Source organism: Saccopteryx bilineata, chromosome 7 (assembly GCF_036850765.1).
Source record: "Saccopteryx bilineata isolate mSacBil1 chromosome 7, mSacBil1_pri_phased_curated, whole genome shotgun sequence".
NCBI lineage: Eukaryota > Metazoa > Chordata > Mammalia > Chiroptera > Emballonuridae > Saccopteryx > Saccopteryx bilineata.
Genome location: NC_089496.1, coordinates 60,595,216 through 60,622,802, shown reverse-complemented (window position 1 = coordinate 60,622,802; position 27,587 = coordinate 60,595,216). Strand labels below are relative to the sequence as shown.

The following is a 27,587-nucleotide window of genomic DNA, read 5'->3' as shown; positions in this document are numbered from 1 at the left end:
AGACAAGTAGATCAAGATGTGGTATATATGTAAATACAGTAGAAGCCACCCCCCCCCAATGGAGCCTTACCATTGGTGACAGCATGGATGGACGTAAAAAGAGGGTATTAGGCTAAGTGAAGTAAGCCAGACAGAGAAAGACAAATACTGTGTGTTATCACTGGTATGTGTTCAAGAGTAAACTAGACGAACTTATAAAATAAAATGGACTCAAACGCCGACTGATTCATAGTTGCCAGGAGGGATGGGGGTTGGGGAATAGGGCAAGACAGTCGAAGTGTCTTCTTTCTTGATTACTTTTAAAAAAAAAAAATTGGAGGGGGGTTCGATTTTATGTGTACCTCCCCAGAATGGGAGCCTCCTGAAAAGTACAAGGATGTGTTTCTTATCTCTGGGTCCCTCAGCGTCCAGAGGGCTCTTGACCCAGGGCAGGTAGGTACTCAACCGATGCCCAAAGCAGGAGGGAGGTAGGACAGGGAGACTCCAAGGGGGTGGGTGGTCACGGTTTCCCCATTTGCCCTGTGGCTTCAATGAAAAAAGGGGGACCTAGATACCTCCAGGTCTGTTGTGGGAGGAGAGACGGATGCTTTAAGCCATTAGAAGGAATGGACTCGAATTTTCTAAATTAATTGTGTGTTACGTGCCAAGATTCTCCCCCCCCCAGCCTGGTCTTTGTGGCAGAAATGCCCGCAGTGAAGCCTCCAGCGCTCAGGGTTTACGTAAGTGGCTCGGAACAATTTTCCATCTTTCCCAGACCTGAGAGCGATTTACCTGGGAGACTCTCTCTGCCTCATCCGCTTGCTGAACCAGGTGCCCATGGCAGCTGTCCTGTGACTCCCCCCCCCCCCCCCCCCCCCCCCCCCCCCCCCCCCCCCCCCCACCCCCGCCCGGCTGCCTGGTGCGAGGAGGAGAACGCCTTCCTTCCTCAGGGTTCCTGGTTGGTTGGTTTGTTTATTTTCCTCTCTCCCCTTCATTTCCTGCGCGGAGGAAATCTCGTCAATTACTTCATTGCAGAATAATGAGCCGCATTTTCACTCCGAGATATGTTTTTCTTGTCACTGTAATGAAATAAATGTCAGGGGATTCTGCATAAGCGGGAGGGAACTTCGTTCTTGTTGATTGCTTACCCCTGCCATGGATTGGAGCGCCGGCCTGAATTAGACACCTGGGGGGGGGGGGGGGGCAGGAGCTGAGGTTTTCTTTTGTTAATTGTCATTTGTTGTTACCGCTGCTGTTTGTCTGTGCTTGCTTGGGAGTCTTTTGAAAGGACAGGCAACTATGCAGAAGTGCTTAGTTCCTGAGCGGCTCCTATTCAAGAATGCTTGAGCGCCCCCAACCCTCAATCCCCAGCCTCCAGCCCCCAGCCCCCAGCCCCCACCCTCAGCAATGCGGGGCTTCTCCCAGGACTGTGAATGCCGGTATTGCTTTCCTGGTCACCATGGCCTCTTCCTGCCTCCTCAGAGCCCACGGGCTCCAAACCAGGGCACCCTGGGCTGGCCTGGTGTCTTACCCAGAAATTCCGGCATGAAACTGAATTTTGGAACCTGGAGTATAAAACCTAGCAACCCTATGTCCTTTTGTCTGTCTGTTTGTCTTACAATAGGAAACATTATGCAAATTCTACACGTAGAGCTTATGCAAATTTACCCACCCGGTATTTGTTTTCCTGTTGTAAAGGCAATGTGACTCATGGGGAGACACCTCTGCGGATTTCAGGGTTTCGGGCTGATTGGTTTCACACACACACACACACACACACACACACACACACACACATGAAGTTAGAGTATGTCTATGGGGGGGAGGGAAGGGTGGCCCGATTTCATCAGATCATCAAAGGGTTTTATGATCCCTAAAAAGAAGCCAGGAGTAATAAACCATCCATTTAATGGAATGATTATGTTTGGAAGATTCTTTTGAGGGAGACTGGTTCAACCCAAAGTTCTTTGTGTGTGTGTGTGTGTATTTTTCTGAAGTGAGAAGCTGGGAGGCAGTCAGACAGACTCCTGCATGCACTTGATTGGGATCCACCCAACATGCCCACCAAGGGGCGATGCTCTGTCCATCTGGGGCATTGCTCTGCTGCAACCGAAGCCATTCTAGTGCCTGAGGCGGAGGCCATGGAGCCATCCTCAGCGCCCAGGCCAACTCTGCTCCAGTGGAGCCTTGGCTGCGGGAGGGGAAGAGAGAGACAGAGAGGAAGGAGAGGGGGAGGGGTGGAGAAGCAGATGGGCGTTTCTCCTGTGTGCCCTGGCCGGGAATCGAACCCAGGACTTCCACATGCCGGGCCAGTGTTCTACCACTGAACCAACTGGCCAGGGCCACCCAAGTTCTTGCCTCAGTATTTATTTGTGCTGATCCTAAGTTGATTATAAACCTTCTGTAACAGAGAGATAGAAAGAGAGAGAGATTTAAGGCATTTTATCTTATGATCTTGACAAGCTACCATCTTTCAAACCAACTACTATACACTTAAATACAAACTCACCTTTGTACATCCCGCCCCTGAGAGTTTGGGTTCTTGGCAAACTGGAAGGTTCTGGATGAGGGTACGTTTGGGTTTTCCTCCTGGCTGCCTGAGCTTTGTCCACAGAATCCCACATCCCAGGGCTACTGGGACGTGTCACAGTGTGATCCAGAGAGGGGGTGGGGGTTTTCCTGGGTGGACAGCAGTGTCCTGGGTCTGGGCATGCGTGCACACACACATATACACACACACGCACACCCCTCAGGCAGTGTGTGACCTAAGGTGGAAGAGCACTGAGTCTGAGGTGTGACCCTGGAGCCCAAGGGTAAGTGCTCTGCCCAGGCTCACCCAGCTGCCTTCCCTAGCGAGGCTTTGGGGGAGGACTGCTGGGGGGGTGGAGCAGCAGAGGTGGGAGGGGGCACTGGCAGCTAAGGGGCTAGGCGGGGCAGGAAATCAGTGCCTTTCCTTAGGGCCTCCCAAGAATATCTGGTGCCCGCTGCCTGGCAGGGCTGGTTCCGCACCTAAAACAGAAGCTGAGAAAGTTCTCAGGGCGCCCAGGGCTGTCGAGACACCTGCTAACACTGGATCCGTGAGTCAGGATCCATGCGCTCGCCCAGGGTGACTCTCAGTTAATTAATTTATAGGAGGGATAGTTTATAAATGCTGCAAACAGTGCTGTAAATCTCCCTCCTGCCCTCATTCCGGGCGCGGCCTTATCAAAGCGTAGGGTCGAAGCAAAATTATAATCCCAGCCAGGTCTGAAGAACCTGCTCTTTCTGAGGACCCCGACCCCCAGTGCCTCCCTCTCCTGCCAACACCAGCAGTCTGAATGGGTCATTCAAGCCCACCGTCCCAGGGCGAGCTTCCCTGAGTCTGAGCCCCAGCTGGGGGCAGGGGCTTGCTGGTCCCCTGTGCCCTGCTCCTCCTCTCTGAGCTCCATTCCCCCTCCTGCTCTGCCTCCCCTGGAGCCGCTCTCTTCCTAGATTCCCACCCCTCCCACGCCCAGCCTCACCCTCACCCTCACCTGTCCCTCCCTTCCCTCCAGACCCCGCCTCATCCTTTCTTTAGGCCACGCCTCCATCCTCAGGCCACGCCTTTCTTATCCTCAAGCCCACCCCTCATTTGCTCAGGCCCCGCCCCCAGCCCCCACTCCTCATTTTCCTAGGCCACGCCCCCAACCTAATCCTCACCCCTCCATTCCCCAGTCCCCACCCCTCATTTGCTCAGGCCCCGCCCCCTAGTTTCCACCTCATTTTCTCAGGCCCCACCCCCAACCCGGTCCCCACCCCTCATTTGCTCAGGCCCCACCCACACTCCAGTCCTCATCCCTTTCCCTCAGGCCCCACCCCATCCCCAGCCCCCCACCCCTCATTTTCTTTTTTTTTTTTTATTCATTTTTTCAGAGAGGAAAGGGAGAGACAGAGAGAGAGAAAGGAGAGACAGAGAGAGAAGGGGGGAGGAGCTGGAAGCATCAACTCCCATATGTGTCTTGACCAGGCAAGCCCAGGGGTTCGAACTGGTGACCTCAGCATTTCCAGGTCGATGCTTTATCCACTGCGCCACCACAGGTCAGGCAAACCCCTCATTTTCTTAGGCCCTGCCCCCATCCCAGTCCCCATCTCTTTTCCTCAAGCCCCGCCCCACCCCTTATTTCCTCAGGACCCCCCCATCCCCAGTCTCCACTCCTCTATCCCTCAGGCCCCGCCCCTCCTCTCCTCAGACCCCACCTCTCCCCTCCTCTGGCCCCGCCTGTCATTTCATCAGGCCCCTCCCCTCATTTTCCGCCCCTTCCACACCCCACCCCTCCCTCCTGGCCCTCTCTGGGGGCTTTGGTCTCCCCTGCAGAAGGCTGAGGAGGGAAAGGTGACCACTACCCAGACTGCTTGTCACCTTGGCAGAGGCTCGGGGTGTCTCAGAGAGTTCTGTGCCCAGAGTACCTGAAGATTCCCACCTGTACCCAGCCGCACCCGGCCACAGGCCCACGTTGTAGAGACGCCATGGCTTTCGGTTAAATGCCCCACCCCTACCCCCCGACTGCCGGGTCCTGTTCTTATGACCCTTCCTTTGAGAAATGCCACTTTGGGACCTTGGCTGTTTGCTTTCCTCTCCTCTGGGGCTTCCCCCAGCTGCCCTGCATTTGGGGTGACCACCCCAGGGAGAAGTGGGGAGGCTCATGGGGGTCCAGTAGGGCATCCCCTTGTCTGCCTTTCCTGGGCACTGTCTTGGGGCTGCCAACAGCGCAGGCTCACTGATCAGCTTGGTGGAGCAGCGCTGTGACCAATATCCACTGCTTGTCTCACTGGGGTGTCTGCTGCAACCTACCCAGCCCTCGGCCACCAGCAGGAGTCTATGCAGCCCAGAGTGGATGTGTTCTGAGAGGCCACGTTTTGTGTCTCTGCCCTTCTTCACACCTACGGGTTTCCACCCAGATGTCACCTGAGTCCACCTGGAGGCTTTAAGATGGAAGAACAAAAACACCCGTCCCTGTCTCCATCTCAGGAACCAGGAGAAGTCCGGGATCTCCTGCCCCTGAGCCCCCCACCCCACCCCACCCCACCTCCAAGGTCTCCATGCATCCCAGGCCTGTCTGGGTCTCCAGGTCTCTGCTTTTCCTGAGAACCGGGGCAGACTCTTTGTCCCGTGCAAACTGCCTCTCCTCCTGACTAGACGCTACATGTGAAAACCAGCGCAGCCACTGGTCCAGGATCCCCTTAAAAAAAAAAAAAAGGCAAAAACACAAACAAGAAAAACCACTTTCAGGAGGCATCTTTCTGCATAGCAGCTGTGGGGAAGAAAAAAAAACGCTTTCAAGGATAGAGGCTTTGGTGGCTCCAGAGTCCTGACTGCTCGCTTTCAACAATGGCTCCCTTTCAACAGTGGCGTTACCTCACACGACCTCGCTCTGCACTGTCCAGACGTCGCTGCGAACCGATCCGCAGACAAGGCCGTTTCACTGTATTACGGCACTGCCGTTTCGCTGGCCTCGCGGTCTAATTCCATCCCCCAGCCCCCCCCCACCCCCCAGCCCCCAGCCCCCCCCTTCCTGGTGTTTAATGGCGCGTGGCGGGGGGGAGGCACCTCCCCTGCGTTCTCGACACTTCTGTTTTCTTCTTCTTCATTGATTGGGAATCAGCACGCCCTACAACAATCCCCCTTTGTACTGCAATGAGCTGACACTAGCTTGAGGCAGGGCAAGGGCTTGGGGGGTAGGTGGGTAGGGCGGGATAGAGCAGGTGGATCCCTGCGGGGGTCGCTGTCGCTGTCGTGGTGCTGGACGCTGTGCACCCCACGGGTCAGCGGCCTGGCTCCTCCCAAGTGCACTGGGGGGCAAAGGGGGTTTCGACCTGTGCGTGGTCATCCTTTTCTCCATCTGCCAGTCCCTGCAGATGGGAGGGATGCTGGCTGGTGTCGCTGCTGACGCACCAACGCCGTTGCTTCAGGAGGCACAGCTGAGGCAGCAGGTGGCATTTCAGTCCTCTCCCTTTGTGTTAGAGGTCTCTCCCACCCCAACCCCAACCCACTCCGGTCAGCTCAGCAAAACGCCCAAGGCCGAAGTGGACAGGTGATGCTGGTGGTGGGGACAGCTGCCCGACCTGAAATAAAACCCCCTCCCCCGTCCGAGCTTTCAGACTGTGAGACACACACCTGGGCTCCCCCAGGGAAGAGGGGGGGGGGGACCGACACGGCCCCTCCCTTCTCAGCGCAATCCACGTTCGCGCCAGTGGGAAGGGGATGATGGGACAAGACGCTAGACTTCAGGGCTCTGGAAACTGATAGAATCAATGGGAGTCCGACAGACCAGAGTAACAGGCTTTAATGAAAGGAACCCTGCCGGGCTGTCTCGTAAGGGGGAGCAGCCCCGGCTACAGGCTCAGGACAGGTTTGAAGGGTTAGGGTAGGGAAGTAGGAAGGGTGGCGGGGCATTTGCTGATTGGCTGTTGCTATCGCTGGGCACAGGGGTGCTTGTCCACTAATTACAGATGTTGGTGCATTTTCAGTCGTCAGCAGTGTCCCCCGTCCATGACTTCATCGGACATTCCTTTGCGGTTGGTCACCCGCCGCTGAAACGAAACTCGTGCCGGCTGGGTTAAAGAAATGACACCTAAGATTCCCGACTGTTTGATATATTTCTATCAAAAGGAGAGAGAATGATTCCTAGAGAGGCTCAAGGGAAAGGGGACGGAGGTCATCGTCTTCTGTAACTTCTTCCTGCTGAGTAGGGGCGGTGAGGAGTTCTGGCCTCTCTCAGGGTCCCTCTCAGTGGGTCACTCTATTGAGAGGTGCAGTGATGGCTTCCTGCCGGGTAGGGGTGTATTTACAGGGGTCCATATTTTTCTGTTTCACGAGGGCAGGCTTCAGGGTTGGTGTGTAGGGCTAGGTAGGTTTCTCCAATTTTCTGATTGGCGAAGGTCTGCCTGCGGTTCTGTAAGAAACTAGTGAACAGACGTAAGAGGCAGGGTCCAAAAGCTAGAATAATAAATAGGAGAGTGAGTGGACCAATGAAAGGCAATAGCCAAGACACCCATTTTGTGCAAAACCACTGATTCCACGACTTGGTTTGTTTCTCACGAATTCGCTGGGCTCCTTCCTTTAAATTGATTGCTGCGGCTCTAACTAGTCCTGACTGATTAAGGTAAAAGCAACACTCTTCTCCTAGAAAGACACAAAGACCTCTTTTTTTCTGGCGTTAAGAGATCAAGTCACCTGACCTGTGGTGGCGCAGCGGATAAAGCGTCGACCTGGAAATGCTGAGGTCGCCGGTTCGAAACCCTGGGCTTGCCTGGTCAAGGCACATATGGGAGTTGATGCTTCCAGCTCCTCCCCCCTTCTCTCTCTCTATCTCTCTCTCTCTCCCTCTCTCTCTCCTCTCTAAAAATGAATAAATAAAATTAAAAAAAAAAAAAAAAAAAAAGAGATCAAGTCCTCGGCGATTTTGTATCGTGACAGCGGCTAGGGAATCAATTTGATCCTGGAGTTTTACTAGGGTGGAGGCAATTTCTTCCAGGGAGCTTTGGAGGTCTTCAGGGAGAGAGAGAGTGGTAATAAGACAGGGCAGTGGCCAATCCCCCTGCCCCTAGACCTACTCCTGTAGAGATTCCTAAAGCCACAAGAAGAGGGATTACCTGTACAGCTCGTTTGGTCCTTAGATTGACGGGTAGTGTACTAGGAATTGAAAGAGGCCCATAAGGTGGGATTAGGTTGATATTGGGGGTGAGATAGATTAGAGTACAGGTTTCTGTCCAATTAGTAAGGAGACACGTATAGGTGTTGGTCCCACACGAGTAGAAAGCCCCTGATTGGGTGAGGCAGGCTGAGAGGCGAATAGAGAATAGATGGACAAGGGGTCATTGTCATTTCTCTGTTTCTGAGCTCAGGTCAGGGTAGAGGAAAGAGCTTCCCCAATAAGTGGGGAGATATGAGTAGCGGATTGTTTTGAGCATTTTAAGGTAGTCGAAGCTGTGGAGAAAAGCCAGGGATAGAGTTGGTTCTCGGGATAGGAGCATTTATGAGATTGAGCCGTAAGGGTAGGGGGTCCTGTGAATCGAACGGGGTTAGGAAACAATCCGTTTGCTTCTGGAGAGACAGACTTGCTAGTTAACTCGATGGTTCTGATGGTTTTGGGGGACATTGAATAGTTATTGTGGTGATGCAGAGGTTAGAGGGGAGGTGACCAGCTGGGTGGTCATGTCACCCTGGGCCTTGAAGCATAGGGGAACAGGTGAAAGGAGAGGGGTATTTACAGTGACTGGTCCTTGAGCAGGAGGGGTTCGGGGTTTTAATTTTTCAAGCTGGGAATAGTAGGTGTAGTATAGCTTGTTTGCTCCTAAGGTGGGGTAATCTCCTATGAGAGTGCTGGCTCTCTCAAAGAAGGTGGCCCCTTTCTGAATCTTGTACATATGAGTGGTATGAAGGAGATGAGTATTATTAAGCTGAGTAAGCTGAAGATGACGTGGCCAGACACATCCAGCAGTCGGCTGCATCGGAGGAATTAGTCTTGATTATGAGATTTTAAATAAGATTAAGAGGCCCTGGCCTGTTGGCTCAGTGGTAGAGCGTCAGCCTGGCGTGCAGGAGTCCCGGATTCGATTCCCAGCCAGGGCACACAGGAGAAGCGCCCATCTGCTTCTCCACCCCTCCCCCTCTCCTTCCTCTCTGTCTCTCTCTTCCCCTCCCACAGCCAGGGCTCCATTGGAGCAAAGTTGGCCCGGGCACTGAGGATGGCTCCATGGCCTCTGCTTCAGGCACTAGAATGGCTCTGATTGCAACAGAGCGACGCCCCAGATGGGCAGAGCATCGCCCCCTGGTGGGCAGAGCGTCGCCCCTGGTGGGCGTGCCGGGTGGATCCCGGTCCGGTGCATGCGGGAGTCTGTCTGACTGCCTCCCCGTTTCCAACTTCAGAAAAATACAAAAAATAATAATAATAAGATTAAGAGAGCTTTCTAGATGAGAGGATTCCAACAGGGAGGGTATGGAGGCAGAGTATGCCTTTAAGGGTAAGGAGATAAGAAAGAATAGAGCCAGCTGGAATCTCCTTCCTGTCTGTTGTCAGGGGGTAGTCATAGTTGCTCACGGCCCAGGCTGTTCTTCTTCTTCTGGGATTTTTTTTTTTTTTTTTAATTTTTCCTGGCATGCGGGAGTCCCGGGAAGTTGGAGACTTGGGGCGTTGGAGACTTGAAGAGCAGCCGCCAAGAGCTGGTGTTTTGCCTGCTCTCCTTTGGGCTGCCTGTCTGTCTTCTGTTCCTCCCGGTTATTATAGACCTGAGAAGCCGTCCGTGCTCAGGAGATCTCGTTGAGGGGTTTGAGGGCCCTTTTCTGTCTATATGGACTTTTGGGGAAAAAAAGACATAAACAGTGTTATTAGCTGGATCAAATCAAGAAAAACGGGGGTTTTTTTGGTGTCTCCCTTAGGATTCTAGAGTCTCTTCCCTGCTGGATAAACCAGTAAATTGGCATTCAAAAGAAATTTTAACAAAAGCATGATAAAATAGATTTGCAGGAGTTCCAGGATATGACGCCTTTTCTTATATTACTTAGCATTGAATAAACTAAACATTATGTAAAAAGGACATTATTAACAACTGTTGCATATTTTTAACATCACAGGGCTATGAAATAGCAGATTAAAAACGAGAATTAACAAAAGGCCTTTGAAATAACATACACATTTTTTAAAAATTTTTTTATTTATTTACTTTTTTAGATTTTATTTATTCATTTTTATTAGAGAGAGAGGGGAGAGAGAAAGAGAGGGAGAGATACAGAGAGTACAGGGGGAGGAGCAGGAAGCATCAACTCCCATATGTGCCTTGACCAGACAAGCCTAGGGTTTCGAACCGGTGACCTCAGCATTTCCAGGTCGATGCTTTATCCACTGCGCCACCACAGGTCAGGCTAACATACACATTTTTAACCTGGCACCCAAACCGCTTACTTGCCAGCCCTCCCCCCAGAGGCTGGAGAAACGTTTCAGACTGCCCAGAGAGAAGGCAGGAATTAGCACACTAATGAAAGTAAGAAAGATAAGACAGACAATAACTAGCACCCAGAATAAAGGGTGTTTGACTCTAGAGGACGCAAGACAAGAAGTAGGAACTAACAGAAGAGAATAATTTCTTCAGGGGAGAAATCAGACAGAGCCCTGAAGCTATGGGGTCTTGGATTCAAGAGATTTTTAATTTTTTTCAGGCTTGTTTTATAAATTTTTTTTTTACTTTTGCCCAGAAATGTCTAATTTTGCATGCAAAAATTCCATTCAGGCCTTAGAAACAGACAGAATTACACATTAAACAAAGACTTCACATATACAAATGACAAATTAAGAAATTTAAGTAAGCACGCTTTACTTGTTTCAACTAAAATGATACTAGAGATATTTACTCACTCACACAGCTCAGTAGACAACTCTGCCTTTTTAAGCTTCTCGAGATGGCAGGGAGTTGTCGGCACAGAGGGGAGGAACGGAGGGAGCGGACGGACGGACAGCGTGAGCAGCTGGATGGAAAGGTCAGAATCTGCAGGAGGAGGGGGAGGAGGAGGAGGAGGAGGAGGAGCAGCAGGAGGAGGAGGAGGAGGTTGAGGTGCTGGTGGTCAGAGGAGTCAAAAAGAGCAGAGCTTGGAGGAGAGTTGGAGGAGGACGGGGGAGAAGGGGTTTTTGCTAAAAGTATTTGGTAGGTCGAGCAAGAGGAGCAGAGGGAGAGTTGAGATTGGAGAAAGAAGAAAGCCTGTACATAGGGAATTTCTGAGGCCCTCCCTGTTTAGGCAAAAATTGTCTAGGTCCCTGTGAAGCCAGTAGCCAGGGCCACCATCACAGCCGCCTGGCCCATGCAGGTTCACATTGGCTTCAGACAGTTGGTAAAGAAACAACGGAACCAAAAACTGGTGGGCCATAGTCTTTAATCCTAGGTTGCACCCGGCAGGCAAGTAAAAAACACACACTGGGCTCCAAAACCCACTCATTCAGTGCTCACAAAGCTACTGACTTCTCCGAGTTTCCTAGAATCAAAGGTTTCTAGCTCACCAGCCTTATTCACCTCTATTCCCCATCTCCTTCTCTCTGCACAAACTGGCTTCTCACTCAGCACTCCGCCATCTTGGCTGCTTCTCTTCTCCACGTGGCCTCTCTCTGCTCTGCTCTCTCCTCTAATGCTAATCTCAGGAACCAAGAGAGCAAGCTCCTGGTCTACCCCACTTTATAGTGCAGAAATCAAAACCTTTAATCCAATATACAAAATAGGGAAGTCTCTACTACAAAGTCACTTATCTGAGGCATGATGGGATTGCACCACCCCACATCAAAAAGGGTGGGAAAGGCTTAGTCCTAAAACCAAGCCCCAGGCTACAAGGATCCTGCCTGCCCACAGTCCGCCCCCCCACATTCAATGCAAACTATAAGCGAGCAAACATATGATATATATCATTATTTACAAACTTACTTGACCAACAGTCCCGAAGAATGTTTATGTCAAATGTGCTGTTTTCAGGCCAATAGGAATTATTGTTGATCTTGTATTGGGGCCAGGCTGTATTGCAGAAAAAGATGAGTTTGTTTGTTTTTGTTTTTGTTTTTTGGCTTGAGGTCCAAGAGAGTGAGTTTGATGACATTTTTTAAGAGACAGCCTGGGGGGGGGGGGGTGTAGCCTCTGAGGGTCGTGATCGGGAGGTGCCTGCGATGGGCTGAGAATTACGAGGGAGAAGAGCGTCCTCACACTCCCTCAGTTACTCCTGGAGAACGAGTAGGACGTGAGGTGACCGGTCGTCACCGGAGACCTCCGTTCTAATGAGAACGAGAGCGACCTGACGAGGCGCCTGGGCTTTTGAGTCAATGACACTGAGGCCACTTCAACGAGAGTCCTCCTGAAGCAGAACCCTGGGCCGGGGACGCAATGGGAGGCACAAGGAAGGACCTACCTGGGGATAGGAAGACCTCAAAGAAATTTCCTGCCTCTGGTCTGGCAGGGGTCCGGGACAGGGTCAGACCTCTGGCCAATCAACCTACAATTACACGTCCAAACAGAATCAGGGAGTAAGCCCGGGACGAGCTGCCGCTTGCCCATTGCTTCCCTGGTTTGGACGGCAAAGAGGGATCGTCCAGGCAGTTAGTACCCTGTCCCGGGTTTCGGCACCAAATGATAGAATCAATCGGAGTCCGATAGACCAGTGTAACAGGCTTTAATGAAAGGAACCCTGCCGGGCTGTCTCATAAGGGAGAGCAGCCCCGGCTACAGACTTAGGCCACGGGGTAGGGCCTGACCTGTGGTGGCGCAGTGGATAAAGTGTCGACCTGGAAATGCTGAGGTCGCCAGTTCGAAACCCTGGGCTTGCCTGGTCAAGGCACATATGGGAGTTGATGCTTCCAGCTCCTCCCCCCTTCTCGCTCTCTGCCTCTCTCTCCTCTGTCTCTCTCTCTCCCTCTCTCTCTCCTTTCTAAAAATGAGTAAATAAAATAAAATAAAGGGTTAGGGTAGAGAAGTAAGAAGGGTGGCAGGGTATTTGCTGATTGGCTGCCACAATCGCTGGGCACAGGGGTGCTTGTCCACTACTTAACGGATGTTGGTGCATTTTCCATCGTCAGCAGTTTCAACCGTCCATGACTTCATTGGACATTCCTTTGTGGTTGGTCACCTGCCGCAGGCCCTGAAATGAAACTCGTGCCGGCAGGGTTACAGAAAATGACACCTAAGAGAAACCAATGACCGCAACAGACGAGAAACTCTTCTGTTTCCCTAGGAATGTGGTTTGGAGGGTGATGCTGACATTGGGGTTAGAATTAGGGAGTAGCGGTCGCCGAGAAGAGTAAACAATGTAAAAAAATAAGCTTCGCAAGCTTAGCCTCTGCTTCTCCTTTTTCCACTCACTTCTTGCACTAACTGCTCTGCAGATAAACAAACACACACACACACAGAAAAAAACAACAAAAGTCCGTTCAGTGCTCAGGTATTGGTTTATTTTATTGGCAAGCCTGGAGGGGCTCCCCACTCCCCACCACCATCACCACCTTGTCCTAGAGGAATATGTCCTCATCTCCAGTTGATGCTATGGCCCAGAGAGTGGAGAAATAGACATCTGGATGGCTGAGACCTAGAGAGCTCTCACAGGTCCCGGGTCCGCAGTGGATGTTGGTGGAGGGTCTGGATTGATAGCCCACATTAAGGGCAGGCGATGAAAGTAACTTTTTACAGCCGAGTTGGCAGGTAGAGCTCCTAGATCCTGGTAGTTAACGTTCACGACCGCCTTGGTGCGGAGATTGAGGACCCGGGGGAGTCCTTAGGGACGGACTCCAGTTCTCTGCCAACAACTCATGTTACAGTGACCTTCGTTTTTATTTTTTATTGTTTGCCTTTATTTCTGTGTGATTTTTTTTTTTCTAAGTGCCAATTTGTCTACTCTTGGATTTACCTAAATAGAGGATCTATGGACAGGACATGCTCCTATTCAGCCTGGCATTTTGCGTGTCTAAGGAAACGAGGACTCCTTTCTACCCTGCATGAACGTCCTCTCTGTTTCTCCCGGAGTCTGACCCGGATTCTGCCCCTCGTCAGAGGAAACTGAGGCTGAGCGCAAACTAATTTCTGTCTCTTCTTGTTTCCCTCCCCAGGACTACACCTTAACCATGTATTTTCAACAATACTGGAGAGACAAAAGACTGGCCTATTCCGGGATTCCTCTCAACCTCACGCTGGACAATCGCGTGGCTGACCAGCTCTGGGTGCCCGACACGTATTTCCTGAATGACAAAAAGTCTTTCGTGCACGGAGTGACGGTGAAGAACCGGATGATCCGGCTTCACCCCGACGGGACGGTGCTGTATGGACTCAGGTCAGTCTGCCCCCTCCGGGCTGCGCAGAACCCTGCGCCTTGAACTTCCGTCACTGGGCGGTGATCACAGTCAGCTGAGGCCTGAGTCCTCAGATTCATTCGGATACGTCCGCGCCACGCTCTGAGCTCTGCAGAAAAGATACCTTATAGGATTCAGGGCATCGTGGTTCCTATTAATAGTCACCGGCCAGAAGGACAGCCTGCCTGGGCCGATGCGATCTAGTTGGGTTGCTGTATCTGAGAAACCAGATTCCCTAGGGACGGATTCCCCTGTATCATAGCCACACAGGCCTGTAATTAATATTACCCTGACACTGCAGAAGGCTTCAATAACGTGTCCCCAAAGCCATTTCTGCAGAGTCGGAAGGAAAACGCTTCATTCCGCCGATACCGGGTGCAGTCTCGGTGGGCTTCCGTGCAGTGGTGCCGCCCGTATGGACGGGGAGGGCGAAATACGGAGGCTTCCTGATGAGAACTGTCACTCGCTGAGTCTCATCACGAAGTCGCTTGAGTCGGAAACAGCAGAGTGCAGTCTGGAGCCCAACACTGCCAAGTTCATGGTTATGAACACCATCCCCTGGTTAAATGGGTGCCCGTCAAAGTATTTTGTTTCTTGCATTGACTTTGCGGTGATTTTTTTTGTTGTTGGGTTTTGTTTTAGGGAATTTTATGTATGTGTCTTTCTGGATTTTCTGGCTTGAAAGTACCCTTGAGGTCTTCAAGGACTGGCCCACAGCTCTGAGAGGGAGACAGGTGGCTCTGGGCAGAAAGTTGATATCAATGTGTTTGTGAATCCGTAGTCTTTTGGCTAAGACTGTGATGGTTCTCAATAAAATCATAATAGGCCTTGGTCGGTTGGTTCAGTGATAGAGCACTGGCCCAGAGTCTGGATGTCCTGGGTTTGATTCCCAGTCAGGGCACACAGGAAAAGCGACCATCTGCTTCTCCAACCCTCCCCCTCTCCCTTCTCTCTTCTTATTTCTCTTCCCCACTCCTGCAGCCATGGCTGGGTTGGAGCAAGTTGGCCCAGGTGCTGAGGATGGCTCTATGGTCTTGCCTCTATGGTGCTAAAATTAGCTTGGTTGCTGAGCAACGGAGCAGAGCCCCAGATGGGCAGAGCATCATCCCATAGGGGATTTGCTAGGTGGATCCAGTCAGGGTACATGCAAGAATTCGTCTCTCTGCCTCCCCACTTCTCACTTAAAAAAAAAAAATTAAAAAGAGAATTTTAAAAAGATATCATAATAATATATATTTACACCTGCACCACTGGGACTTTTTTTTTTAAGATTTTATTTGTTTATTTTAGAGAGGAGAGAGAGAGAGAGAGAAGGGGGGAGGAGCAAGAAGCATCAACTCCCATATGTGCCTTGACCAGGGAAGCCCAGGGTTTCGAACTGGTGACCTCAGCATTCCAGTCGATACTTTACCCACTGCGCCACCATAGGCCAGGCACCACTGGGACTTTTAAGATGAGCAAAGGGAATTATTTAACAAACATCGCCTTGTGTAGAAAATGTTAGTGAATTTCTCAGAATGGCAGCATGCAGATCAAGAGTCAACATTTTTGCAAAAATCTGGTTGTTGTTTTTTTACACCGTAAGGAAAAGCAAAGTGACACATATCCACCAAGCCATGGTGCCCCTGTGAAAAAGCCCAGTCGATGTTTCCTGGGGACATTATCAGCATTTTATCATTTGGCCCCAAAATGGGAGATGTGGTTACCAGGTTCTGGGAGTTCTGACAAGACATCAGTTGTACAAAATATTACTGCAGAAACCGTGTGAGCATAGAATGAGAAGTCATGCCTTTCAATTACCTGCCTCCACCCCCAAAAAAAAACTGTATAGAGGAAGCAAGCGTGTGCACACGTGTGCGCATATGTGTGTGCATGCACACGTGTGCGTGGTGGAGGAAGCAGATTTCACCAGAAATGAAGCTGGTCCTTCCTGGCTTTTGAGAAAAACTTTCTCTTTGGGGTTCTGTCCAGTTTATTTTCTTACCAGAGACAGAGTACGTGAGGATGTGTCTCTTAAAAAGACAAGAGCTTCAGCCCTATTAGACTAGTTTCTTAGTCCATTCAGGCTGCTATATAATAAAACACACCAACAGAGTGGCTTATCAAACCAGCTTCTGGAGGGTGAACCTTCGAGTCAAGATGCTGGCAGAGTCAGCGGGTGAGTGAGGTCCAGCTTCCTTGTTCACTGCAGGCACCTTCTTGCTGTGCTCACACGGTGGCAGGAGTTAGGGAGCTCTGTGGTTAGGGAGCTCTTACTAAAGCCTTTATTAGGGCACTAGTCCCATTTGTGAGGGCTCCACTCTCCTGACCTAAGTCCACCACTTCCTAATACCACCATCTTTAGGGACTAGGATTTCAGCTTATGAATGTGGGGGCCCATAAACCTTTGAGATCATCCTAGACAGAATGATATCATACGGGTGACAGAACTGTGGGAGATTTCCAAACTCCCTTTTAAAGTATCGGGGATTTGACATTACAAAACAGGGAAGAACAAGAAAAACCAACAGAATCAGACCCTATCCTTAACCGAATACTGCCGGCATATTTGTATATCACAGTTAAACGGTAATGTAATAAGCTTTGGGAAGCTTTCAACAGCAGACTGTGTACAATACCCTTACATTTTGTCTCTAGTCAAATCTACATCATATTTCTCCAACAGCCCCTCAGACCGGTAAAGGGGTTTCTAACCTATGTTGCAGTTTTTATTCAAATTTCATCTCAATGTACACTTTTAATGGAACCTCATGTTTTTGAAACAAGCCTTCAGATCTAGGTGGACCCGGACAGGTTGTCAGAAAGAAAACATCTAAGCACCGGACCACCACATTCCACACATGCTCAGCAGCTAACTCTTGCCATCTGCTTCCTTTCAGAACCAGCTCATCCAAAAATCTCTGCCTTGAGATTTCAAAACACACCTAGCCATAGAGATTAATTTGAATGTAAGGAAAAATATTTTTATTTAAGTGAGAAAGGGAGATAGATAGACTCCCATATAGGCCCCGACTGGGATCCACCTGCTGACCCCCATCTGGGGCTGATGCTTTGCCCATCTGGGGCCGATGCTTGCAACTGTGCTATTTTTAGTGCTTGAGGCAACGGCTCTATGCAGCTATTCTCAGCGCCTAGGGCCAACATGGTCAAATCAGTTGAACCATGGCTGCGGGAGGGAAATTGAGACAGAGAGAGAGGAGAGAAGGGGGGAAGAGAAGAGAAGCAGATGGTCACTTCTCCTGTGTGCCCTACTGGGAATTGAACCCGAGACTTCCACACACTGGGCAGATGCTCTACCACTGAACCAACCAGCCAGGGCCTCATTAATTTGAATTTGGAGTAACTTGAATTTTGGAACCAAAAAAAAAAAAAAAAAGCACATTAGTTAAAATACTGATGATTTTGTTAAATTCAGACGTACTGTATACATATTCTCTGTGAACTTAAGTACCATTTATATGTGTATTCTGCATTATATGTACAGACATATACACAGATACAGAATACATGTAACCATGTTTTTTTCGATACAAAATGAAAGTGTGAGTTCTCACAGTGGTGTGAACCTTCTCCCCAACTCTACATTCCCCCCCCCCCACTCTTGGTTTATTTTGTATGCACTGGACTGTGTTGGTGACATGGCTCATCAGGGATGGGCCAGTGTAACCCCAATGATACATTGTATCCTTTCAGGCCTGGGCTTGAAGGATGTCTGATACCACTTGAGGATGTTACAGGTGAAAATTCCCATGAATGTTTATGGAGCACAGAGATTGCCTTTTTAAAATTTTATTTTATTGATTTGAGAGAGAGAGAGAGAGAGAGAGAGAGAGAGAAACATCTATTTTTTGTTGTTGTTGTTGTTCCACTTATTTCTGCATTCCCTGGTTAATTCTTGTAATGTGCCCTGACCGGGGATCGAACCAGCAACCTTGGTACATCGAGACAATGCTCTAACCAGCTGAGCTACCCAGCCGGGGCCACTGAGCTTGCTGTTCGTCCCCTGCTTGGAAGGTGCTGTTCGTGAAGGTTTCACCCAACAGAGACGACTTTCTTCCTAGCTGTGTCCTCCTTGAGACCTGAATGTTGGATTTTCCTCCCCACTGGAGACGGGGGAGGGGGTTGGCTTATTGCCCCGAGTGTCCTGTACCCAGCTGGTAGGTCATTATTGCCCCGAGTGTCCGGTACCCAGCTGGTAGGTCAGCCACCATTTCTCCTCTGGGCTTCCTTTCCTATTCTCGCCCAGTGCGGGGTCTGGGAAGGGTCTTTGCTTTATCACAGATAGATGAAGATCTCTGGCCACCGCTGAGCTTCCCGTGATGTCGTCGCGCTGTAGTCGGTCACCACAGCCTTATTCTGGGACATCCTCAGTCCCTTGCTCAAAGGTGTCTGCTGAAATGTGGGGGAGTCCGCGCATGGATCCGTGAGAATGACCATGTTCTCGCCGAAATGTGGGGGAGTCCGCGCATGGATCCGTGAGGATGACCGTGTTCGCGCGGTGGTCAAAGGTTGTTTTAAATCATGAACTATTTTTTTGAGTGATTCTAGTAACCCCTTGAGCTTGAACTTGGGCTAACACCGGCTTGAGCTCGACGGAATAGGACAATGACCCTCTTGCCTATGCCCAGGTCACCACGCGATGTGAGAGAACGCTCCGCTAGGACATGCACCCCCCCAAAAAAAAAAAGTAAAACTTGGGCTCCTTGGAAATTCGGAGACAGAACCTTCTCAGGAATCGGGCAGATCTTGGCCTAAGTGGCACCCGGGTCCAGTCCGGTTCCTGTCACCAGTTTTCTGTTTTCCTCGATGCTGGGCTGAAGTTCTCTGCCGTCTTATGAGAAGGCGGTCATCGTCCCTGTTCTGTCTCCCCAGCTCCCTTGTTCAGTCAGCTGGTCACCTGACATCATTAAGTGTCTCACCTTGCTTGTTTGAGGAAACTTTGTAGCATGCATTTTTTGTGTGTCTTCAGACCTTTTTCTCGGATGTTGGAACTGGTAATAAGTTTACCAAATAGTCTCTTTATCCCAACAATGTAAGCCAGGCTCTCCCTGACAAGCTTATTGCAAAAATCGGCCAGAAAAAATATACAGTCAAGCTCCCCACTTGCTGTTAAAAATTGCTTCAGATTGTCCACATTGTTGCTTCCCTGCGTGGAGGTGGAAGTGACTGTTACAATGACGTCAGGGCTTACTCCTGAAGATTCAAACTAGTCTTCTGATGGGTCGGGCTGCCATCTTCTTCCAAAACCATATTTTATGACAACGGTTCTGGTCAAACAGCTTTTCCTTCAGAAAAGATGTAAGTTTATTACAGACTTAGCACAGGAGGGGGCTTAACCCCTAAATTCTCGTTTTGTCAGGGTCCCCTAGTTATTTTTGTGGAAGTAAATAACATGTTGATAAATTACATTTCGAAAAGAATGATGCCCTCCCCCCCCCCCCCGCCAGCCATAAAAAATTGCACATTAGCTTTAAGTCTGGGACACCTGCTTCAGGTCTTGTCATTATCCGGGCCACTGGGAATACCCTGTCTGTTTATGTCACCTGCTGAAGCCGGGGAAAATCACTAGTCCCTTCCAAGTCAAACTCTCTGTTCACTCCCAAGGGCGTCCATTCTGCCCCTGTTTTTAGACACCCTCTCACACCTACCCTGCAAATGCCCCTCCTCACTCTCACTTGATGATGTCAGCTCATACTTTGATTGAAAACACAGCCACGTTGCTCTGCCCGAGTAGGCAGCTCAGTTGGTTGGAGCATCATCCTGATAGGCCAAGATCACGGGTTCAATCCCCGATCAGGGCACATGCAAGAATCAACCAGTGAATGCATCAGTAAGTGGAGCAACAAATCAACGTGTCTCTCTCTCTCTCTCTCTCTCTCTCTCTCTGTCTGTCTCCTTTCTCTTTCTCTCTCTAAAATTCACCAAAAGATTTTAAAAACAAGAAAACACAGAAATGTCATCATCTTCCCGTTTACAAAGAGACCGTCTGACATGCCTACTACTTTTCATTTGCCTCCTCCTTCAAAGCAGGAGGGGAGGGGTCCTCAGGTCATTTAGATTCTGTTCTTCCTTCGCATCCTCTCTGTACGAAGGATTTGCCTCCTGCACTTCTGAACTCTCTTCTCTCTCTTCTCTCTCTCTCGCTCTCTCTCTCACTTTTTCTTTACCACTTTTGTCCGCTCTCATCAGGAGTCCAGGATATAGACCTTCCTTCTGCTCTTCAAAAACATCACGGAGGTCCCTGTCTCAGGGCCTTTGCACACGCTCTTTGCTCGGTGTAGATATTCACATTTTTGGCCTCCTAAGGTTATTGGATAATTGCAGACAGTTGAACTGTCACCTCCACAAGGACAATTCTGCTCTGGTCACCTTGTTCCCTTGTTACATCACCTTGTCTCATCAGACATTATCTTGTCATTTTTACGCGTATCATATTCTGGTGGACTCTCTGGTCTTGTCCGTGGCAGTGGCAGGGAAGCCACTGTGAGAAGAGAAACTCTCAGAAGAGAACTTTTCTGTCTTGTTTATCGTTCTGTCCCCCCCAAATCTAGAGGAGTGCTGAGTGGAACAGCAGGAAAAAGTATTGCGTGAGAATTCACTCTAAATTCCCCGTCTTCTTTTTTCATATTTTTGTATTTTCCACAGAGCTCCTCAATCCATCGGCATTTACCTTGGCATACGATGTAGCAAATAGCTTCCCTAACAGTGAGCCACTGGTTCCCGTCACTGCCCATTTCTTCTTCAAGTAGAACTTAGAATCATTTGTTTTAGCAAAATCCCTAAACCCATAGTTCGAGATGATGGCTGGAAGCACTTTACACGGTGTCGCATTAAAGCGTGACTTCCCTCAACAATCCGGATGTGTTTGAGTCTTATGTCTGCATGCACATATTTTAGAGGTGACCTTGGGGAATGGTTTCCCAAGGTGACCCTGGGGAAATTTTTTTATTTAAAAAAATAATAAAAAGCCAGTCATCTCAATTATTGACTCTGTTTATGTGGACAGATAAAAAAATAAAAAAAAATGTAGGAAAATTGGAACATTTCCATCCAGTACAGGTCTTTTTTTTCTCTTCTTCATAACGATTTGTAATGATAGCGTAACTTTATTCTTGTTCTTCCCTGTAGGCATCTTGTCTAGATGTTGAGCTGCCCATCTACCGTACAACACACCAGAATTGAAAAGTTGTGAGGCTGGTTCTTTGGTTGGCTAGAAAGTCAGGTGCTTTGAAGAAATATAATCAAAGAGCTATGTGTTGACCCTGTTTTTCTTTATTAAAAGGTTATTCTTAAAAAATTAAGTTTATTTCAGTGATGTTGGTTAAATAAAATCATATAGGTTTCAAGTGGACCCTGGTTGGTGGCTCAGTGGATAGAGCATTGGTCTGGCTGGCGTAGGGACATCCCGGGTTCTGTTCCTGGTCAGGGCACACAGGAGAAGCAACCATCTGCTTCTCTCCCTCTTCTCTCTCCCTCTTCCCCTCCTACAGCCAGTGGCTTGATTGGTCTGAGTGTCAGCCCCAGGTGCTAAAAATAGCTTGATTCTCAAGCATTGGCCCCAGACGGGGTTACCAGGTAGATCTCGGTGGAGGCAAATGCAGGAGTCTGCCTCACTATCTCCCCTCCTCTCACCTAAGGGGGAAAAAAATTATATAGGTGTCAAGTGTACAATTCTATGATACATCATCAGCATATTGCCTTAGATGTGTTCACCACCCAAAGTCAAATCTCCGAAACCACGTAAACACAGACCGCAGTGTGGTGTTGACCAGGGAGAAGCAGGCATGAGGAGGGGTATGAAAGGGGGTGAAACACACAGTCATGGAAGAAGATACGGGCTGGCCTCGGGTTGCCGGCTCCAGGCCACATTTCGGAAGGATAGTCGTGCGTGTTGCGACCAGTGGGGAAAGGACACATTTCCCCCTTCGAGGTGGGTCTGTAGCACCAGCGATTTGCAGACAAAACTTTAGCGTGGACCCCTGATGGGCCAGATGACATGGATGTGTTTTTCCCTCGGCTCTTCTCAGCCATGGAAGAATAGGTCGTCCCCCAGCCAGGGGCTAATGACAGACATCCTGTCTTTCGTCCCTTGTTCCCTGAGCACCTGCAGGGAGAGCTGAAAGGAGAAGAGCCCCCACGGAACCGGAACCGGAACCGGCATGCACCCGGTGTTCTCCTGGCGCTGGGTTAGGCTCTGCCGATAGGAGCAGGACTTCCTCCCACTGCTGGGGGGCAGTTGTGAACGTTCATGTGGGAGGCCGTCTAGAGAGGGCCGGATGCTGGGTCTCAAGATCAGTGGGACCTGGAAGGTGGTTGGGAATTTGGGGTAAGCTCCAGGGATGTCAACAGAAGACATTCTGATTTTAGAAGCCATCCCTGAATGGGCACAGGCCGGGCTACCAGCTGCAGACTTGGGCATAAGCTAGGAGAATGCTGAGCCCGGAGACGGGGAGTACACACCCTTCACGGTGGTCCGGCCACGGCCACCCATGCTTCCTCACCGTCACCTCTGCATCATCCCTGCCTTTCTTGCAACTTGAAGATGGCGTCACCAGCTTCCAAAGCATGACATGCCGGTTGAGCTCTATTCCTGGTGGATTGATTGGTGATCAATTGATTGAGTTTAGAGGGAGAGAGAAAGGGAGAGAAAGAGAGAGAGAAACATCGATTCCCTGTTCCACCCATTCATTCATTCATTGGTTGACTCCTGTGTGTGCCCTGATTGGGGGCGGAGGGGGGGATTGAACCCACAACCGTAGCGTAGCAGGACGATGCTCTCTTCAGTAGAATTCGATCCTCATCTAGACCGTGCTTGTGACCACGCATACGTTTTCTTTGTGCTATGAAAGGTCCGAGGACCCAAGGTAGGAACTTCCTGAGAAACCCCTTCCTCCGCCTGGACGATCCAACGTCGACAAGACGTCGTGGGCAAATCTCCTGGGGTTTCGAGTTTTTGCGTTTGCTTTTCTTGATGGAGCTGGCCCGCAGGACACTGAGAACACACTGGGTGCCCGCGGCCAGTTAACGCTTCAGTGGGTCTGATGTGAGGAAGGGGGTCCTGCTCCGTGTGACACCCGGGGGCGGCGCCCTGCTCACCCACCCACCCGGCAGCGGCAGTGGTCCCACCTGGCTTCCCGCCCCACCCCGCCCCTCACGTTGGCCTCTCTCTGGGTTGCAGGATCACCACCACCGCGGCCTGCATGATGGACCTGAGGAGGTACCCCTTGGACGAGCAGAACTGCACGCTGGAGATCGAGAGCTGTGCGTACCTGGGCGGCTCGGCCGTCCTCCGTGTGTGTGTGTGTGTGTGTGTGTGTGTGTGTGTGTGTGAAGCCATCTGGGCATTCGCGGGTGTTTCTGCCCCGGCGTGTGTCGTTTCTAACTGCCTGAGAGGTCCGGGGTTCCATCTTCTGCTCTGCAGATTCCACTGCTGTGAGGGAGAGAGAGAGAGGTGGAGAAAGAGACAGACAGAGAGAGAGAGACAGAGAAAGAGAGAGAGAGAGGCAGAGACAGAGACAGAGACAGAGGCAGACAGAGAGAGAGAGAGAGAGACAGAGACAGACAGAGAGAGAGAGAGAGATACAGAGAGAAAGACAGAGACAGAGGCAGAGAAAGACAGAGATACAGAGCCAGAAAAAGAGAGGTAGAGACAGAGGCAGAGAGAGAGAGAGAGAGATACAGAGAGAGAGACAGAGGCAGAGGCAGACAGAGAGAGAGAGAGATACAGAGAGAGAGACAGAGACAGAGGCAGAGAAAGACAGAGATACAGAGACAGAAAAAGAGAAGAGAGGTAGAGACAGAGGCAGACAGAGAGAGAGAGATGAGAAAGGCACACAGAGGTAGACAGATACAGAGACAGAGACAGGCAGAGACACAAAGAGATATACGGAGAGACAGAGACAGAGGTTGACAGAGATTGACAGAGAGAGGTATCAGAATTCTCCACTCTACTCTGACGAAGAGAGTCTGTTTGCTATGTCGGATATACTGCTCACAAAAATTAGGGGGGGAGGTATTTCAAAATGAATATGAAGCAGTAAAAAAAAAAGAAGCATCTGATTTTTTTTAATTAAACAAGACCACCAGAAAAGCAAATGACAAGTCAGAGAAAGTTGTTCAATTATGCAAATGGAATGCAAAACCCACTTTTATTTCATTGGTGGAAAGGCACTCGACACAAGGCTGAAAGTCCTGGAGTGTCTGCACGTCCCCGATCCCCTGGTTTTTCTGAGCAGCGTATAAAAAAATAAAATAAATGCCCCTCCCCCCACCTCGGGCCGCCAGGTGAGCAGAGAGCAGACAGCAGGACAGTTTGGTCACAACATGCTTCCTTCTGTGTGAGTGGCCGTATCCCGGGGACCCTGGGCAGTTGGGGTGAAGCACGTTCCCCACGAGGAGCTCAGCCCACCCAGCGAGCTCTCTGCGCATCTTGACAATTTCCTCCCATTTGGAGAGTCCGCCTCTGCCTTGTTGGCGGTCCAGCGTCCAGACCCTCTGTGTGCGGGGAGGACCCGGGGCTGCATCCCGTGACGTCTAACAGACACATATCCCACCTGCGCAACCTGATCTTCCTCTCCGGTGGCTCTGGGCGTCCCTGCTCTCCTCAGGAGCCCCGACCTGTCATGGAGCGCTTTATTATTTAGTCTCAATTGGATGTAGGCTTGTCGGTATTTCTGTTGACTTTTTTGTGTGTGTGTATGTGTGGACAGTGAGTGACGGACTTCGCCCTGTGGCCTGATGCTTTCGGGGCGAGACGTGAGCGTCTCTGTGGATGACCCCTTGGGGAGGTTGTCCTAGGGGACAGGCCAGCGCTCGGATCCCAGGTGGAGCATCCCGGCTTCTGTTCTTACATCTCCCCTACATCCCGGGTGTCTGAGACCAGGGGAGGGACATGAAGTCACGCCCAGCCTGCAAGGTGTTGATGGAATCCTCGGGGGCATTTAGGTGCTGGCAGCGGGACAGAGGCTCCTGGGGAAGACGCACCCTGCCCTGTGGTGGGGAGGGGGGGCCACCCTAGGAATTTAAGTGGCTTCTGTGTGACCCTGAGGGGACAACCCCCAGGGAGGGGTGAGGAGGAGTTTCAGGAAGGCGGAGCTGGGGTCTGAGGATGCAGCTCCCTTTCCAAGGTGACCAGTTAGGCTGGAAGGAAATCAATTCTGTGACTGCCATGTTTGCACCGAGGTGGCGGACAGACGGGCAAGAAGGTCTGTGGTGACAGAGATTTATTTCCTCAGCGTGTGTGAGCCACCCCCACCCTCCGCCTCACTCCACCCCCAGCCATGAAGAGTCCGTGCTTAAAGCACTTGAGCAGAAGGAGGAACCCTCCCAATGTTCTGATGACTTGACTGCAGACATTCGCAAAAGGTTTTCTGTACGGTCAAGGTGCAAAGAGCGGGGAGAGGGAGCCCCAAGAATACCTGGAAGGGTGTCCCCGCCGAGGGCGCACACACCCTGGGCACAGCACGCCGGTTCGAGCTGCAGAGGCCCAGGGACGGGGGCTGGGCTGGGTGAACCAGGGAGAGAAATTGGATGTCCACAGGGGCCAGCCCTGGGACAGATCCTTGGGGTCCTCAGAAGAAGTTTGGACTTGCTTTGCTAATTGCATTGGGAAACATTTGCAGGTGTTACGCCCCCCGAGGAGGCGTGGCTTGGGGAACGTGTCTATTTGGTTAATTCAGGGGTCCCCAAACTTTTTACACAGGAGGCCAGTTCACTGTCCCTCAGACCATTGGAGGGCCAGACTATAAAAAAAACTATGAACAAATTCCTATGCACACTGCACATATCTTATTATAAAGTAAAAACACAAAACAGGAACAAATACAGTATTTAAAATAAAGAACAAGTAAATTAAAATCAACAAACCAGTATTTCAATGGGAACTATGGGCCTGCTTTTGGCTAATGAGATGGTCAATGTGCTCCTCTCACTGACCACCAATGAAAGAGGTGCCCCTTCCGGAAGTGCGGTGGGGGCCGGATAAATGGCCTCAGGGGGCCGCATGCGGCCCGCGGGCCGTAGTTTGGGGACCCCTGGGTTAATTAATGCCCTGCCAGCCAGGTGACAATGGGATTGGAGAAAGTCAGAGAGGGAAGGTAGGAGACGAAGTGGTAACCCCCGGGATCCAGGGGTGGGCGGGGGGGGGGGGGGGGGCGTTAGCCACAGAGAGCCGTAACCACATCGCTTCGGTTTATTTGTCAACCATCAAATACTGGGTGTCCGTCTGCCTTCTGTTCAGTAGTCGATGTTCAAATCAAGGAGTCTGTTGCATTGGATCGGGTATTTTTCTCCAGGTGTGAACTGTCGTCTGCTTGACTGGCAAAGTTGACCTCATCTCCTGGAAGACTCCTGGGTGTTACAAGTGACATCAGGCTTGATTGTCCCCTTTGCTCATTCTCTAGAAGCCCTGGATACAGGCTGGGTTTGGAGCTGCAATCTGGCTAACGGCCAACCCCTAGCGAGAACCTCTGGGCAAATCTCTGAGGGCCCAGGGCGCCCCGACATCTCTCAGGAGGGCAGACAAACCCCGTAGCCCCCCCCTCCGCCATGTGCCCATGCGGAAACACCGAGCGTGACTGCTTTTTTTGCTCTGACAGTTTCTAATGGGACCAAATGTTGATCGGTTCAATTCAGCCTCAAGTGTCTTTTAACGTTTCCATCAGTTTTGGGGAAGAACTGCCCTTCCCAGAATGCCTCAGGCTTGCGTTCTCATCTTGCCTGACAGCGGTCTTATTCAGGACTGTCCATTTATTTCAGCGTGGCTCCCCCCCTCCCCGGGGCGGGGGGCGGGGGGCCGGCTCTATGGTCAGGTGAGTGTGAGCTGGTCTCTGGTCAGAGCACTCAGCCTCCCTGGTTTTCACGCTGTCAACACCAGCTTGTTCTACATGAAGTGCGCGTGTGTGTTATTATTGACTTTATTGATGTGACATTGGTTAATAACACCAGGCAGGCTTTAGGTGCACGGTTCTGTAACAGCATCTGTACATCGCATGGTGTGCTCACCCCTCCCACATCAAGTCTCCCTCCATCACCATCCATCCCCCCTCCCCCCTCCCCCACCGTCCCCACCCCCTCTCCTCCCTGTAGTCCCCACACTGTCGTCGGTGTCTGTCCGGTTTATTTTTCTTTGTTTAATCCCCTTCCTCGTTTCCACCCGGCCCCTGTCCCAACTCCCCCTCCCCTCTGACAGCTGTCAGTCCGTTCTCCGTGATCAAGGGGTCTGTTCCTATCGTGTGGGTTAGTTTATGTTGATCGTTAGATGCCACACACGAGTGACATCCAATACAACTCCTAAGCCGAGGACTGAGGTCACCCACGGGTATTTGAAAGTTAGGTCTTTGGAAGACACGTCTCCAGAACAAGGCATAGAACAAACCAACCGGAACTATGGGTGACTCTTCCCTCTGTGACCCCACCCCAGTGACAGTGGCTTGGGCCTCGCGCGCCCGTAGAGAAGACAGGGCGTCATCTCCACCATGTCCCTGTGCTCCTCTCTCCCGGCAGATGGCTACACCACCGATGACATCGAGTTTTACTGGCGCGGCGGAGACAAGGCCGTCACCGGCGTGGAGAGGATCGAGCTCCCTCAGTTCTCCATCGTGGAGCACCGCCTGGTCTCCAGGAACGTCGTCTTTGCCACAGGTGAGTCCCGGGTCCTGTCCCCCACACCCCTCCCCATCCCCGTCCCCGTCCCCGTCCCCGTCCCCGTCCCCATCCCCGGGGACGCTGGCCGCCTGGGCCGCGACAGTTCTCCCGGAGAAACACCCCCCACGAGCGGCGACTCCG

General features: G+C 50.9%; 1 protein-coding gene across 6 annotated transcripts in view; it reads left to right on the top strand.

Annotated features, from left to right (window-relative positions):
• Positions 1–27,587, top strand: part of GABRB3 (gamma-aminobutyric acid type A receptor subunit beta3) — a 203,478-nt gene that overhangs the window by 162,470 nt on the left and 13,421 nt on the right. For all 6 annotated transcript variants that reach the window (XM_066238835.1, XM_066238832.1, XM_066238834.1 and 3 more), the window contains 3 exons: positions 13,563–13,783; positions 22,981–23,063; positions 27,306–27,443. In XM_066238835.1, the coding sequence (XP_066094932.1) occupies positions 13,563–13,783; positions 22,981–23,063; positions 27,306–27,443 (442 nt within the window). The remainder of the gene's footprint in view (positions 1–13,562; positions 13,784–22,980; positions 23,064–27,305; positions 27,444–27,587) is intronic.